General features: G+C 36.8%; 1 protein-coding gene across 1 annotated transcript in view; it reads left to right on the top strand.

Moving 5' to 3' along the window:
* FAM13A (family with sequence similarity 13 member A) overlaps nucleotides 1-18,391 on the top strand; it is a 321,224-nt gene that overhangs the window by 276,503 nt on the left and 26,330 nt on the right. Inside the window, exons 18-19 of the mRNA XM_082272109.1 lie at nucleotides 521-602; nucleotides 1,952-2,169. Of these exons, the coding sequence (XP_082128235.1) occupies nucleotides 521-602; nucleotides 1,952-2,169 (300 nt within the window). The remainder of the gene's footprint in view (nucleotides 1-520; nucleotides 603-1,951; nucleotides 2,170-18,391) is intronic.

Below are 18,391 nucleotides of genomic sequence, written 5' to 3'. Positions count from 1 at the left end.
AAAAGAACCAGTCCTAAATGGGCGTTTGTACAAATCTGGTTCTCCACTCATTTTTAAAAACCGCAGCACCTTGCTTCCTAGGCTAGCGGTGTCTGCGGTTTAGTTGTATTCTCTTCTTGCCAGAGCAGAAATGTCAGCCTGTGGGTGCCATGTCAGGCTGTGAGGCCTCTGTCAACTCGGGCATGTCTTCTGCTTGAGATCAGGCCTAATAACTGACACGGTTCAATCTGCTTGAGGAGGATAAACCTACCAGTTAAAGTATTTAATTTTGTTTTATGTTATTCTGATACCACCTTTGTTATAAGTGTCTGTTCTCAGTTAAGAAATGGTCTAGCAGCCTGAATCTTCTCTGACAGGTAGAAAATACAAGTTCATAATAAAAAAAACAAAAAAAAAACTTATCACCCTAATAGAACAATTCAAGAGTGGATACTCAGATTAATACAAATGCCCTATATATTAAACAAACACACATTTTCCCAGCCGACCATATACCCTTTTTTCTCTTTGTTCTTTCCAGCCTTCACATCGTGACAAAGCTGCAAATCCAGAAGTACTAAAATGGATGAATGAGCTGACCAAGTTCCGGAAGCAGCTTAAAGGTAATTACAAAGTTTAGCGTAGACCTCCTGCTAGCCTGATCTCTGGAATGTGCACGTTTCCCACTTTGTTGCCGGTTACCGGCGAACCTTCTGTTAGCTACCATGTTTGGTAGCTGATAAAATCTAAATGGTGGGATAAATTGAATTTAGCGTTTTCAGATGTATCATAGATGTTTATCTTTTAATGGCAATTAAAATGTAATTTGATTAGCTTATTATCTTCAGCTGCAAAGTGGGTAGAGCTCTAGGCTCTTCTGTAAAGAGACATGATCACCTCGCTTGTTCAGGGTAAATTTTAATTTTAAATTAGCCCATCCCTCCACTACTCACCTGTCCAGCGTTCCTTCCTCTGTGATGTTCCTTCCTCTGTGATTGCAGCCATCAAAATATCTGGCGTCAGCAAGTATCGGAGATCAGAGTGAGCACTGTGAAGCATAAAGCTATGTTGCCCTGTGTAGGATAAACACATATTATTATTATACAGGATTTATATAGCGCCAACAGTTTGCACATCGATTTACAATGTGAGGGAAGACAATACAGTTACAATATAATTCAAAACATGAGGAATTAGAGGGCCCTGCTCGTTAGAGCTTACAATCTAGAAATAATATTGACTTTAATACAGAGATTAAGTGATGCAAGCCTATTGGACTATGTGAAAGACTGCTTTGGCATGAGCTAAAATGGTTCTACATATTGGGGATAGTTTAATAAATGTAAATAGGTTGTCAGTTTTGCGTTGGAATTTCCCCTAGAGCGATGTAAGTGTGGTGAAATTTCACTTTGCAAGGAGCATCCAATCACATGCAAGGAAAAATAAATGTATTTTTGCTTGCACATGAATGGATGATGGAAGTCAGCAGAGCTTCTCCCCATTCACTAATCTGGGTAGGCTGGATTGTAATGGACTCTGCATGCAGCGTATGTTTAAAATATAACGTGCAAAGGTGATGAATGTTTGTTTATTGGGTAATTTGGCGCTATAAATTTTGTATTCAGATGTAGCAGAGCAATGGAAATAAGTGTTTATGTAAAGCAAAATTAAATTGTATGTACCTGCTTAAAACACTTAATAAAGTTTTGTAAAAAAAATTAAAAATCAGCACATGGGTCATTACTTAAGATGATTTCATTGTGCCCCTATGTTTCTGGCTTTTGATTTCCTTGAAATCTTCATACTCTAATCCCTGTGCCAGCAGCACAAGGAACACATTGGATTAATATTAGGTAATGTCCCTTGTGCTGATTTTTGTTTTTGTATTTTGACTTAACATTAGGCTTTCATTTTTATTTTTTTTTAACAAAACTACATTTTTGTATGATCAACTTTGAATTATACTACTTAGAGTCAAAAATCAAGCTGTCTGAAGAAGATGTGGTTCCACAGATGAGACAGCGAAGCAATACGCTCCCAAAAAGTTTTGGTTCCCAGCTTGAGAGGGAGGAAGACAGAAAGCCAGAGGTAGAAAAGGCAGCCAAGCCTACCATAGAAAATACAATGGAAAACATTCAGAAGAAGTTGCAGGAAAAGAGATCTGAGGTTAACCGTCCAGAAGATATAAAGGTATACCTATGGATAGGATATTTTATGTGCTTTATGAAGAGAAAGGAGGGGGAAGGTGTATGGCGCTGCCAAAAACTGCTGATGTTTCTATATGTCCAAAATTTAGGCGTTATAGATACATACAAAATAAATCACCACTATGAATAAAGTGTCCAGTGCATCCTATGTGTCTTCCTATTGAATGTGCAATACTAAAAGATAATACAAATAAATAATAAATAATTGTGCTGAAAAGTGGATATAGAATAAGTGAAATTTGGTATGATGAGAAAATTAGATGAAATGTATGAATTAAAAAATAGATAAAGGGGTGGATTTGTACAGAATAAAAATAAATATATAAAAAATATAAAAATGGATCCACTTAAAGTATGACTTAAATAAGGTGCACAATAGGTAGATAAATATTATAGCAGCAATGATACAAGAATAAATAAGTCCGTTACACCTAAGAAAGAACAAATAGTCCCACAATGCAAGAAAATTCCTAAAAAACTTGGCAAAAAAAGGTGACTTGAGTGCAGGTGTTCTGATGAAATATTAAAGGTGCTCAGGTATATGGTGACCGTTCAGTGCTCCCCGCACCCCTTGGACCGCACTCACCAGAACTATGTACCCCTGCAGGGGTATCAGGCCTTGTCTATAATCCTGGATCTTCTCCACTGACCATCAAAGTGGTTGGGTGGTCCGATTATCTACCCGAATCTTGTGAACCAGGTTCCTTGATGTTAGGGTCCGAAGGTGTATCGATATATGGGGGAAGAAGGCTCACATAGAGTAGTACTGCTAAGTTTTAAAATACTTTATTGTATATAAAAATTAGGTACTCACAAAGGGAATAGAGGGTAATGGCATAGAAAGCAATAATAGCGCACTTCCGGGACGCCGTGCGTTCCACAGGGCGGATGTGCGTTCCACTTAGGCGGATGTGACGCGATGACGCTCTACGTACGTTTCGTCGTGATGACGTCTTCAGGAGTAGCGTCATCACGCCATCTCCGCCTATTTATACCAGCATGGTAAACAAGGCTCGATGCGTGCTCCAATCGGAATGCCGGGCAAGACATCCAATAGAAAAAAGAGAGAGGATGCACGCTGTTGCCGGGTAGAACTATATATTTTGGAACTTAGGGAATTTGCATACTGGCAGCTGCGTACTTAAGAGATGGACATATCTGACCTCAAAAGTCCGTGGTATGCCTCATTTGGAAAAAGAGGAGAAAAGGAAAAACCGGAGAGCCAAAAATTGGACTTTAGGAGGGTCAGGTCCTACTCTGTTGCCGTTGATACAATAACAGTGTAAAATTCTATACTTAGATATCGGGTCTGTTTACCATCTAGTGTACAGCATATTACATAAAATACATACGTTAACATTAAACTGATGGTAAAATAAATCCTAAATATAAATAATCTTACGACCAATCACAGACTTAACCCTTTCATAAAAAGCTTTAAATAATTTAATAGGTGACCTAGAATTATGATAGTAATGAAAGATAAAATAATATTGGTGATAAAATTGGTGATTAAAAACGTGATGGTGATAATGAATTAATATTAGTGACGGGGATTCAGAAAAATAGCAATGAACTAAATATAATAAATATTCTTTTTGGTCACTATGTAAAATATTTTAATAGATGGCCTAAGTTCATGGTGATAATAATAAATAAATGAAATTAAATAGATTGGTGGCTAAAAATAAATAGATTGGTGGCTAAAAAACGTGATCATGTAATTAATTAATATTAGTGATAGTGAATACATACAAAATGGAGGTGAAATAAAATATGGTGTATACTCTTTCTAATCCGTAATAAAGGAAAAAATATATATATTGTGAGAGCTATGGTTCGTAATCATTCGCTAGGTATACATTATAGGGCTAAAAAATATATATAGCACTAAAGTTATATATTCAAACATGATAGGTCTGATAACTTAATATAGGTGACTCTAATCAGTGTGGAGTCAAAGAGAACAACATATAGATGCGGGCCACATTAAAATACAAAAAGTGCAGGTAACAGAATACTTAGTGTCTGGTCAGTGGGGCTAAAAACATCAACCCAATTAGAAAGAACCTAAATGAAGAGAATGGGAAGAATATATAAAGGAAACATAGATGGGAAAATTCTTTGACTATCTTTCCGAAAAAATTATTGAATGAGGGTGGAGAAACAACAACCTGTATGACCTGTGGGTCTGTAATTAATCCTTATAGACATATGATCAAACTTTGACGGGTGATCCCATGGTGATAACCAGAGGAAGAGAATTAAATATCTCATAGGATTAAACCTGTTGTTTTAGACTTAAAATATCTAAAATATAAATATACTATATGTTAAAAATTAGAAATAAAACAGTTCAAATCAATATCCAGGTTAAGTCCTTTGGGCTGAAGTGAATCGAGTAAAAATATCCACTTAGTTTCATTTTGGGAGATTTTCTTCCTCTTATTTTCACCTCTCCAGTGTCCCTGGATTGAATCTATACCATAAAAGACTAGCCCTTCAGGGTTTTTATGATGAACTTCAAGGTAATGCCTGGAGAGGCTGTGTTTCGGGAAGCCATTTTTGATATTGGTTATATGTTCTCTAATTCTGACATGAAGAGGTCTGGTAGTGCGTCCTACATATTGCAGATTGCAAGTGCATTCGACAATATAGGTGACATGCGTAGTGTTACATGTGATCAAGTTATTGATCTTAAATCTTTTGTGATTTGCTTTTGATTTGAAGTCCATTATTTTTCTTGGCTGGGTAGGATTATTCTTACAGGCTACACACTTCCTGCATCTAATAAACCCCCTCATGTCAGGAAAAATTTTTATATTTTTGGGAGGGTCAATCACATTTTTGACTAATCGATTTCTCAGGGTAGGTGCTCTACGGTAGATGAATTTCGGTTTTTCTGGAAGTATCTTGGCAAGTGTTTTATCACTTTTCAGCACTGGCCAATATCTTCTAAATATTCTTTCTACCTCCTTGTATTGTCTATGGTATCCTGAAATGAAAGCCCCTTCAAATGATCCCTTATTTTCCTTTAGTCTGGTTTCCAATAGGCTTTCCCTATTCATATTCCTAACTTCTTCCCTGGTTTTTTCTAAAAGATCCTTTTGATACCCTTTTTCCTCAAATCTTTGCATTAAAACAGAGGTTTGTTGATCATAGTCTTCTACTTTCCCACAGTTTCTCCTCATCCGCATGAATTGGCCTTTCGGAATGTTATTTTTCCATTTCGGATGATGACAGCTGGTTTTCGGAATGTAACCATTCTTATCGGTTGTCTTGAAAAAAGTCCTTGTTTGTAAACGATTCTCTTCTTTAAATATTTGTAGGTCAAGGTAGTCAATTTTCTGCAGGTTCCAATGTCCAGTGAAGGTCAGTCCGTATGGGTTGGAATTGATTTCTTCTAGAAATTCTTGTAAGGACTCACTTGTCCCCTCCCAAATCATTATAATGTCGTCTATGTATCTTTTATAAAATTTAATTTCCGGTAAGTTTTGATTATAAATATGCTGTTCCTCCCACATGTTCATAAAAACATTTGCTACACTGGGGGCATATCTTGCCCCCATGGCCACGCCTTTTGTTTGTACATAAAAGGATTTATTGTACCAGAAGTAATTACTTTCCATGGCCAATTTAAGGCCTTCAAGTATGTACTGTATCTGAGTTCTTTTTAAGCTGTTATCCTCATAAAGTGCTTTTTTTATTGCACTAAGCCCATCCTTTTGTTTGATGCTGGTATACAACGAGTTGGCATCAATTGTAACCAAAAACTGAGATTCATCTGTATTCAAACTCTTAATTTCTTTGAGTAGTTGGGTACTATCCTTCAAATAGGACCTTCCTTTGGATACCAAAGGTTGAAGGAACTTATCTAAATATTCACCCAGACGAGAAAACAAAGAATCGACCCCACTAACTATGGGCCTCCCAGGTGGTTTTTCCAAACGTTTATGGATTTTAGGAATGTGGTATATTACAGGAGTTTTGGAGGATGCCGGAATTAAATATTTGGCTTCCTTTTCTGTTAAAATGCCAATATCTTTACCCTTCTGTACATATTCTTTGAGTTTCTTAGTGTATTCACTTTTTGGATCCTTTTTTAATTTCTTATAGGTATCTGGCACTTTCAAAAGGTTTTCCATTTCATCTTCATAATCTCTCTTACTTAAAATGACAAGTCCTCCTCCCTTGTCAGCTGGTCTAATAACCACTTCCTTATTTTTTTCTAAATTCCGTATGGCTTTCCAAATCCGTTTGCTGTCTTTACCATGAATCTTTAATTTTTTGATATCTTCCTCCACCATTATTTTAAAAGCTTTAATACAGTCATTGTTTGGTACCTTGGGGTTAAAAATTGAATTGTTCCTTAAAACCGTATGCTTAAAACGTGTGGATATGGGATTTGTATATTCGCCTTTAATTTGAAAGAATTTCTTAATGTTCAATTTCCGGATGAATTTTTGCAGATCTATATAAGTTTCAAATTTATCTATATCTTTTGAAGGTGCGAATTTAAGTCCCAAATCCAAAATTGCCATCTCCTCTTTGCTAAAAACTTGATTGCTAAGGTTAAAAATGCCCTTTCCTAAAACTCCCTTCTTCGCTTTCTTCCTGCCCCCTCGTTTGCCTCTTGCCCGTTGCCTCTTGCCCCATATCCGTTCCAGTGGTTCCAGTTCTGTTGCTGGTAAGGTGCGTAATTCCTCCATTCTTCTCTCTGTGGGGATATGTGATCCCTCCTGGGTCCTTGTCTCCCCCCACGATTGTTCATATAATCTGGAAATCTTCCTCGGTAGTTGTATCCTTGAGGGCCCCTCCCTCCTGGTCTTCTGTACTGATTTGTCCAATTCTGTTGTCTTGGGGGCCTCCCAAAGTGGTTGGTCTGAAAAAAATCCCTTCCCTGCTGATTGTAGCCACCTCTTCTTTCATCTCTAGGAGTGTACATTCTTTCATCTCTCAGAGGGGAAAACCTATTATGTATAGGAATCCTATAACCTGGTGAGGGAAATCTGGGTTCTTGCATCACTCTGCGTCTCTGTTGTATGGGAGTTCTATATCCAGGTGATGTAAATCTCAAATCCTGAGTTGTTCTTTCCTCATTATTACCTGCACTTCTAAATCTAACATCTCTGTATTGTCCAGTGTTCCTAGGGGTCTGGGGTTCTTCTTCCCTAGTTCTTCTGTCAAAATTGACACTCCGAGGGGTCCTTTGAGTGGGGGTGTCTGGATACACGTCCTGATCTTCTATTTCCGGTGTGGTTTCCCTAGAATCTGCTACTAAGGTTGTTTCCTGTAGTTCCATAGGTTCTTCTCCCATAGTGGTTTGCCAGTTATAGATTTTGTTATTTTTATAATCCAATGTATCCCTACTGTATTTCTTCTGTTTTTTAGTTTGTATTTCTAAGTCATATTTGGTGATGCTTTCTTGAATTTCCTTTTCTTTATCCTTATACTCATTGGTTAGTGAGAAGGGTGTTAGGGACTCTTTTAATTGTTTAATCAGTTTCTCTACTTCCGTGAGTTTATGTTTCCTCCTAGTAATGATTGTTTCTAGGAGTTCTGATTCACATCTATTGAAAAAAATGAACCAACTATCCATTAGGGTTTTGTCATTAAGTCCATCATTGGGATGTACATCCCAGCGTAACCTTCTGGGTGTGATCTTCTCTTTTAAGTACATCTCCAGGGTGGTGATATCCCACCACACCCTGACTTGCTTCTCAAGTGCATGCTTAAGTTGCCTAAAAAGGCTGTTGACATCATAATTGGTAGACACCCTTTCACTACTAAAAATCTGTTCAATATCAACTTTCCTGGTGGTGGTGAAACTAAAAATATCCATAGCTGCAGATGTAAACACCCAGGGGTGGAGAAGATGAAATGTAAACAAATCCGCGCTTAGGATAATTCTAGATTCCTGGTATTTAGTATTGGCTGCAGCCCACCTTTATACTATATTACTAAGAATATAGTGAGAATGAAGAGAAAGGAGGGGGAAGGTGTATGGCGCTGCCAAAAACTGCTGATGTTTCTATATGTCCAAAATTTAGGCGTTATAGATACATACAAAATAAATCACCACTATGAATAAAGTGTCCAGTGCATCCTATGTGTCTTCCTATTGAATGTGCAATACTAAAAGATAATACAAATAAATAATAAATAATTGTGCTGAAAAGTGGATATAGAATAAGTGAAATTTGGTATGATGAGAAAATTAGATGAAATGTATGAATTAAAAAATAGATAAAGGGGTGGATTTGTACAGAATAAAAATAAATATATAAAAAATATAAAAATGGATCCACTTAAAGTATGACTTAAATAAGGTGCACAATAGGTAGATAAATATTATAGCAGCAATGATACAAGAATAAATAAGTCCGTTACACCTAAGAAAGAACAAATAGTCCCACAATGCAAGAAAATTCCTAAAAAACTTGGCAAAAAAAGGTGACTTGAGTGCAGGTGTTCTGATGAAATATTAAAGGTGCTCAGGTATATGGTGACCGTTCAGTGCTCCCCGCACCCCTTGGACCGCACTCACCAGAACTATGTACCCCTGCAGGGGTATCAGGCCTTGTCTATAATCCTGGATCTTCTCCACTGACCATCAAAGTGGTTGGGTGGTCCGATTATCTACCCGAATCTTGTGAACCAGGTTCCTTGATGTTAGGGTCCGAAGGTGTATCGATATATGGGGGAAGAAGGCTCACATAGAGTAGTACTGCTAAGTTTTAAAATACTTTATTGTATATAAAAATTAGGTACTCACAAAGGGAATAGAGGGTAATGGCATAGAAAGCAATAATAGCGCACTTCCGGGACGCCGTGCGTTCCACAGGGCGGATGTGCGTTCCACTTAGGCGGATGTGACGCGATGACGCTCTACGTACGTTTCGTCGTGATGACGTCTTCAGGAGTAGCGTCATCACGCCATCTCCGCCTATTTATACCAGCATGGTAAACAAGGCTCGATGCGTGCTCCAATCGGAATGCCGGGCAAGACATCCAATAGAAAAAAGAGAGAGGATGCACGCTGTTGCCGGGTAGAACTATATATTTTGGAACTTAGGGAATTTGCATACTGGCAGCTGCGTACTTAAGAGATGGACATATCTGACCTCAAAAGTCCGTGGTATGCCTCATTTGGAAAAAGAGGAGAAAAGGAAAAACCGGAGAGCCAAAAATTGGACTTTAGGAGGGTCAGGTCCTACTCTGTTGCCGTTGATACAATAACAGTGTAAAATTCTATACTTAGATATCGGGTCTGTTTACCATCTAGTGTACAGCATATTACATAAAATACATACGTTAACATTAAACTGATGGTAAAATAAATCCTAAATATAAATAATCTTACGACCAATCACAGACTTAACCCTTTCATAAAAAGCTTTAAATAATTTAATAGGTGACCTAGAATTATGATAGTAATGAAAGATAAAATAATATTGGTGATAAAATTGGTGATTAAAAACGTGATGGTGATAATGAATTAATATTAGTGACGGGGATTCAGAAAAATAGCAATGAACTAAATATAATAAATATTCTTTTTGGTCACTATGTAAAATATTTTAATAGATGGCCTAAGTTCATGGTGATAATAATAAATAAATGAAATTAAATAGATTGGTGGCTAAAAATAAATAGATTGGTGGCTAAAAAACGTGATCATGTAATTAATTAATATTAGTGATAGTGAATACATACAAAATGGAGGTGAAATAAAATATGGTGTATACTCTTTCTAATCCGTAATAAAGGAAAAAATATATATATTGTGAGAGCTATGGTTCGTAATCATTCGCTAGGTATACATTATAGGGCTAAAAAATATATATAGCACTAAAGTTATATATTCAAACATGATAGGTCTGATAACTTAATATAGGTGACTCTAATCAGTGTGGAGTCAAAGAGAACAACATATAGATGCGGGCCACATTAAAATACAAAAAGTGCAGGTAACAGAATACTTAGTGTCTGGTCAGTGGGGCTAAAAACATCAACCCAATTAGAAAGAACCTAAATGAAGAGAATGGGAAGAATATATAAAGGAAACATAGATGGGAAAATTCTTTGACTATCTTTCCGAAAAAATTATTGAATGAGGGTGGAGAAACAACAACCTGTATGACCTGTGGGTCTGTAATTAATCCTTATAGACATATGATCAAACTTTGACGGGTGATCCCATGGTGATAACCAGAGGAAGAGAATTAAATATCTCATAGGATTAAACCTGTTGTTTTAGACTTAAAATATCTAAAATATAAATATACTATATGTTAAAAATTAGAAATAAAACAGTTCAAATCAATATCCAGGTTAAGTCCTTTGGGCTGAAGTGAATCGAGTAAAAATATCCACTTAGTTTCATTTTGGGAGATTTTCTTCCTCTTATTTTCACCTCTCCAGTGTCCCTGGATTGAATCTATACCATAAAAGACTAGCCCTTCAGGGTTTTTATGATGAACTTCAAGGTAATGCCTGGAGAGGCTGTGTTTCGGGAAGCCATTTTTGATATTGGTTATATGTTCTCTAATTCTGACATGAAGAGGTCTGGTAGTGCGTCCTACATATTGCAGATTGCAAGTGCATTCGACAATATAGGTGACATGCGTAGTGTTACATGTGATCAAGTTATTGATCTTAAATCTTTTGTGATTTGCTTTTGATTTGAAGTCCATTATTTTTCTTGGCTGGGTAGGATTATTCTTACAGGCTACACACTTCCTGCATCTAATAAACCCCCTCATGTCAGGAAAAATTTTTATATTTTTGGGAGGGTCAATCACATTTTTGACTAATCGATTTCTCAGGGTAGGTGCTCTACGGTAGATGAATTTCGGTTTTTCTGGAAGTATCTTGGCAAGTGTTTTATCACTTTTCAGCACTGGCCAATATCTTCTAAATATTCTTTCTACCTCCTTGTATTGTCTATGGTATCCTGAAATGAAAGCCCCTTCAAATGATCCCTTATTTTCCTTTAGTCTGGTTTCCAATAGGCTTTCCCTATTCATATTCCTAACTTCTTCCCTGGTTTTTTCTAAAAGATCCTTTTGATACCCTTTTTCCTCAAATCTTTGCATTAAAACAGAGGTTTGTTGATCATAGTCTTCTACTTTCCCACAGTTTCTCCTCATCCGCATGAATTGGCCTTTCGGAATGTTATTTTTCCATTTCGGATGATGACAGCTGGTTTTCGGAATGTAACCATTCTTATCGGTTGTCTTGAAAAAAGTCCTTGTTTGTAAACGATTCTCTTCTTTAAATATTTGTAGGTCAAGGTAGTCAATTTTCTGCAGGTTCCAATGTCCAGTGAAGGTCAGTCCGTATGGGTTGGAATTGATTTCTTCTAGAAATTCTTGTAAGGACTCACTTGTCCCCTCCCAAATCATTATAATGTCGTCTATGTATCTTTTATAAAATTTAATTTCCGGTAAGTTTTGATTATAAATATGCTGTTCCTCCCACATGTTCATAAAAACATTTGCTACACTGGGGGCATATCTTGCCCCCATGGCCACGCCTTTTGTTTGTACATAAAAGGATTTATTGTACCAGAAGTAATTACTTTCCATGGCCAATTTAAGGCCTTCAAGTATGTACTGTATCTGAGTTCTTTTTAAGCTGTTATCCTCATAAAGTGCTTTTTTTATTGCACTAAGCCCATCCTTTTGTTTGATGCTGGTATACAACGAGTTGGCATCAATTGTAACCAAAAACTGAGATTCATCTGTATTCAAACTCTTAATTTCTTTGAGTAGTTGGGTACTATCCTTCAAATAGGACCTTCCTTTGGATACCAAAGGTTGAAGGAACTTATCTAAATATGCCCCCAGTGTAGCAAATGTTTTTATGAACATGTGGGAGGAACAGCATATTTATAATCAAAACTTACCGGAAATTAAATTTTATAAAAGATACATAGACGACATTATAATGATTTGGGAGGGGACAAGTGAGTCCTTACAAGAATTTCTAGAAGAAATCAATTCCAACCCATACGGACTGACCTTCACTGGACATTGGAACCTGCAGAAAATTGACTACCTTGACCTACAAATATTTAAAGAAGAGAATCGTTTACAAACAAGGACTTTTTTCAAGACAACCGATAAGAATGGTTACATTCCGAAAACCAGCTGTCATCATCCGAAATGGAAAAATAACATTCCGAAAGGCCAATTCATGCGGATGAGGAGAAACTGTGGGAAAGTAGAAGACTATGATCAACAAACCTCTGTTTTAATGCAAAGATTTGAGGAAAAAGGGTATCAAAAGGATCTTTTAGAAAAAACCAGGGAAGAAGTTAGGAATATGAATAGGGAAAGCCTATTGGAAACCAGACTAAAGGAAAATAAGGGATCATTTGAAGGGGCTTTCATTTCAGGATACCATAGACAATACAAGGAGGTAGAAAGAATATTTAGAAGATATTGGCCAGTGCTGAAAAGTGATAAAACACTTGCCAAGATACTTCCAGAAAAACCGAAATTCATCTACCGTAGAGCACCTACCCTGAGAAATCGATTAGTCAAAAATGTGATTGACCCTCCCAAAAATATAAAAATTTTTCCTGACATGAGGGGGTTTATTAGATGCAGGAAGTGTGTAGCCTGTAAGAATAATCCTACCCAGCCAAGAAAAATAATGGACTTCAAATCAAAAGCAAATCACAAAAGATTTAAGATCAATAACTTGATCACATGTAACACTACGCATGTCACCTATATTGTCGAATGCACTTGCAATCTGCAATATGTAGGACGCACTACCAGACCTCTTCATGTCAGAATTAGAGAACATATAACCAATATCAAAAATGGCTTCCCGAAACACAGCCTCTCCAGGCATTACCTTGAAGTTCATCATAAAAACCCTGAAGGGCTAGTCTTTTATGGTATAGATTCAATCCAGGGACACTGGAGAGGTGAAAATAAGAGGAAGAAAATCTCCCAAAATGAAACTAAGTGGATATTTTTACTCGATTCACTTCAGCCCAAAGGACTTAACCTGGATATTGATTTGAACTGTTTTATTTCTAATTTTTAACATATAGTATATTTATATTTTAGATATTTTAAGTCTAAAACAACAGGTTTAATCCTATGAGATATTTAATTCTCTTCCTCTGGTTATCACCATGGGATCACCCGTCAAAGTTTGATCATATGTCTATAAGGATTAATTACAGACCCACAGGTCATACAGGTTGTTGTTTCTCCACCCTCATTCAATAATTTTTTCGGAAAGATAGTCAAAGAATTTTCCCATCTATGTTTCCTTTATATATTCTTCCCATTCTCTTCATTTAGGTTCTTTCTAATTGGGTTGATGTTTTTAGCCCCACTGACCAGACACTAAGTATTCTGTTACCTGCACTTTTTGTATTTTAATGTGGCCCGCATCTATATGTTGTTCTCTTTGACTCCACACTGATTAGAGTCACCTATATTAAGTTATCAGACCTATCATGTTTGAATATATAACTTTAGTGCTATATATATTTTTTAGCCCTATAATGTATACCTAGCGAATGATTACGAACCATAGCTCTCACAATATATATATTTTTTCCTTTATTACGGATTAGAAAGAGTATACACCATATTTTATTTCACCTCCATTTTGTATGTATTCACTATCACTAATATTAATTAATTACATGATCACGTTTTTTAGCCACCAATCTATTTATTTTTAGCCACCAATCTATTTAATTTCATTTATTTATTATTATCACCATGAACTTAGGCCATCTATTAAAATATTTTACATAGTGACCAAAAAGAATATTTATTATATTTAGTTCATTGCTATTTTTCTGAATCCCCGTCACTAATATTAATTCATTATCACCATCACGTTTTTAATCACCAATTTTATCACCAATATTATTTTATCTTTCATTACTATCATAATTCTAGGTCACCTATTAAATTATTTAAAGCTTTTTATGAAAGGGTTAAGTCTGTGATTGGTCGTAAGATTATTTATATTTAGGATTTATTTTACCATCAGTTTAATGTTAACGTATGTATTTTATGTAATATGCTGTACACTAGATGGTAAACAGACCCGATATCTAAGTATAGAATTTTACACTGTTATTGTATCAACGGCAACAGAGTAGGACCTGACCCTCCTAAAGTCCAATTTTTGGCTCTCCGGTTTTTCCTTTTCTCCTCTTTTTCCAAATGAGGCATACCACGGACTTTTGAGGTCAGATATGTCCATCTCTTAAGTACGCAGCTGCCAGTATGCAAATTCCCTAAGTTCCAAAATATATAGTTCTACCCGGCAACAGCGTGCATCCTCTCTCTTTTTTCTATTGGATGTCTTGCCCGGCATTCCGATTGGAGCACGCATCGAGCCTTGTTTACCATGCTGGTATAAATAGGCGGAGATGGCGTGATGACGCTACTCCTGAAGACGTCATCACGACGAAACGTACGTAGAGCGTCATCGCGTCACATCCGCCTAAGTGGAACGCACATCCGCCCTGTGGAACGCACGGCGTCCCGGAAGTGCGCTATTATTGCTTTCTATGCCATTACCCTCTATTCCCTTTGTGAGTACCTAATTTTTATATACAATAAAGTATTTTAAAACTTAGCAGTACTACTCTATGTGAGCCTTCTTCCCCCATATATCGATACACCTTCGGACCCTAACATCAAGGAACCTGGTTCACAAGATTCGGGTAGATAATCGGACCACCCAACCACTTTGATGGTCAGTGGAGAAGATCCAGGATTATAGACAAGGCCTGATACCCCTGCAGGGGTACATAGTTCTGGTGAGTGCGGTCCAAGGGGTGCGGGGAGCACTGAACGGTCACCATATACCTGAGCACCTTTAATATTTCATCAGAACACCTGCACTCAAGTCACCTTTTTTTGCCAAGTTTTTTAGGAATTTTCTTGCATTGTGGGACTATTTGTTCTTTCTTAGGTGTAACGGACTTATTTATTCTTGTATCATTGCTGCTATAATATTTATCTACCTATTGTGCACCTTATTTAAGTCATACTTTAAGTGGATCCATTTTTATATTTTTTATATATTTATTTTTATTCTGTACAAATCCACCCCTTTATCTATTTTTTAATTCATACATTTCATCTAATTTTCTCATCATACCAAATTTCACTTATTCTATATCCACTTTTCAGCACAATTATTTATTATTTATTTGTATTATCTTTTAGTATTGCACATTCAATAGGAAGACACATAGGATGCACTGGACACTTTATTCATAGTGGTGATTTATTTTGTATGTATCTATAACGCCTAAATTTTGGACATATAGAAACATCAGCAGTTTTTGGCAGCGCCATACACCTTCCCCCTCCTTTCTCTTCATTCTCACTATATTCTTAGTAATATAGTATAAAGGTGGGCTGCAGCCAATACTAAATACCAGGAATCTAGAATTATCCTAAGCGCGGATTTGTTTACATTTCATCTTCTCCACCCCTGGGTGTTTACATCTGCAGCTATGGATATTTTTAGTTTCACCACCACCAGGAAAGTTGATATTGAACAGATTTTTAGTAGTGAAAGGGTGTCTACCAATTATGATGTCAACAGCCTTTTTAGGCAACTTAAGCATGCACTTGAGAAGCAAGTCAGGGTGTGGTGGGATATCACCACCCTGGAGATGTACTTAAAAGAGAAGATCACACCCAGAAGGTTACGCTGGGATGTACATCCCAATGATGGACTTAATGACAAAACCCTAATGGATAGTTGGTTCATTTTTTTCAATAGATGTGAATCAGAACTCCTAGAAACAATCATTACTAGGAGGAAACATAAACTCACGGAAGTAGAGAAACTGATTAAACAATTAAAAGAGTCCCTAACACCCTTCTCACTAACCAATGAGTATAAGGATAAAGAAAAGGAAATTCAAGAAAGCATCACCAAATATGACTTAGAAATACAAACTAAAAAACAGAAGAAATACAGTAGGGATACATTGGATTATAAAAATAACAAAATCTATAACTGGCAAACCACTATGGGAGAAGAACCTATGGAACTACAGGAAACAACCTTAGTAGCAGATTCTAGGGAAACCACACCGGAAATAGAAGATCAGGACGTGTATCCAGACACCCCCACTCAAAGGACCCCTCGGAGTGTCAATTTTGACAGAAGAACTAGGGAAGAAGAACCCCAGACCCCTAGGAACACTGGACAATACAGAGATGTTAGATTTAGAAGTGCAGGTAATAATGAGGAAAGAACAACTCAGGATTTGAGATTTACATCACCTGGATATAGAACTCCCATACAACAGAGACGCAGAGTGATGCAAGAACCCAGATTTCCCTCACCAGGTTATAGGATTCCTATACATAATAGGTTTTCCCCTCTGAGAGATGAAAGAATGTACACTCCTAGAGATGAAAGAAGAGGTGGCTACAATCAGCAGGGAAGGGATTTTTTTCAGACCAACCACTTTGGGAGGCCCCCAAGACAACAGAATTGGACAAATCAGTACAGAAGACCAGGAGGGAGGGGCCCTCAAGGATACAACTACCGAGGAAGATTTCCAGATTATATGAACAATCGTGGGGGGAGACAAGGACCCAGGAGGGATCACATATCCCCACAGAGAGAAGAATGGAGGAATTACGCACCTTACCAGCAACAGAACTGGAACCACTGGAACGGATATGGGGCAAGAGGCAACGGGCAAGAGGCAAACGAGGGGGCAGGAAGAAAGCGAAGAAGGGAGTTTTAGGAAAGGGCATTTTTAACCTTAGCAATCAAGTTTTTAGCAAAGAGGAGATGGCAATTTTGGATTTGGGACTTAAATTCGCACCTTCAAAAGATATAGATAAATTTGAAACTTATATAGATCTGCAAAAATTCATCCGGAAATTGAACATTAAGAAATTCTTTCAAATTAAAGGCGAATATACAAATCCCATATCCACACGTTTTAAGCATACGGTTTTAAGGAACAATTCAATTTTTAACCCCAAGGTACCAAACAATGACTGTATTAAAGCTTTTAAAATAATGGTGGAGGAAGATATCAAAAAATTAAAGATTCATGGTAAAGACAGCAAACGGATTTGGAAAGCCATACGGAATTTAGAAAAAAATAAGGAAGTGGTTATTAGACCAGCTGACAAGGGAGGAGGACTTGTCATTTTAAGTAAGAGAGATTATGAAGATGAAATGGAAAACCTTTTGAAAGTGCCAGATACCTATAAGAAATTAAAAAAGGATCCAAAAAGTGAATACACTAAGAAACTCAAAGAATATGTACAGAAGGGTAAAGATATTGGCATTTTAACAGAAAAGGAAGCCAAATATTTAATTCCGGCATCCTCCAAAACTCCTGTAATATACCACATTCCTAAAATCCATAAACGTTTGGAAAAACCACCTGGGAGGCCCATAGTTAGTGGGGTCGATTCTTTGTTTTCTCGTCTGGGTGAATATTTAGATAAGTTCCTTCAACCTTTGGTATCCAAAGGAAGGTCCTATTTGAAGGATAGTACCCAACTACTCAAAGAAATTAAGAGTTTGAATACAGATGAATCTCAGTTTTTGGTTACAATTGATGCCAACTCGTTGTATACCAGCATCAAACAAAAGGATGGGCTTAGTGCAATAAAAAAAGCACTTTATGAGGATAACAGCTTAAAAAGAACTCAGATACAGTACATACTTGAAGGCCTTAAATTGGCCATGGAAAGTAATTACTTCTGGTACAATAAATCCTTTTATGTACAAACAAAAGGCGTGGCCATGGGGGCAAGATATGCCCCCAGTGTAGCAAATGTTTTTATGAACATGTGGGAGGAACAGCATATTTATAATCAAAACTTACCGGAAATTAAATTTTATAAAAGATACATAGACGACATTATAATGATTTGGGAGGGGACAAGTGAGTCCTTACAAGAATTTCTAGAAGAAATCAATTCCAACCCATACGGACTGACCTTCACTGGACATTGGAACCTGCAGAAAATTGACTACCTTGACCTACAAATATTTAAAGAAGAGAATCGTTTACAAACAAGGACTTTTTTCAAGACAACCGATAAGAATGGTTACATTCCGAAAACCAGCTGTCATCATCCGAAATGGAAAAATAACATTCCGAAAGGCCAATTCATGCGGATGAGGAGAAACTGTGGGAAAGTAGAAGACTATGATCA

Source organism: Pelophylax lessonae (assembly GCF_965119305.1).
Source record: "Pelophylax lessonae genome assembly, chromosome: 1".
Lineage (NCBI taxonomy): Eukaryota > Metazoa > Chordata > Amphibia > Anura > Ranidae > Pelophylax > Pelophylax lessonae.
Note: the sequence above shows the minus strand (reverse complement) of the source record. Positions and strands in the feature narration are given on the sequence as shown.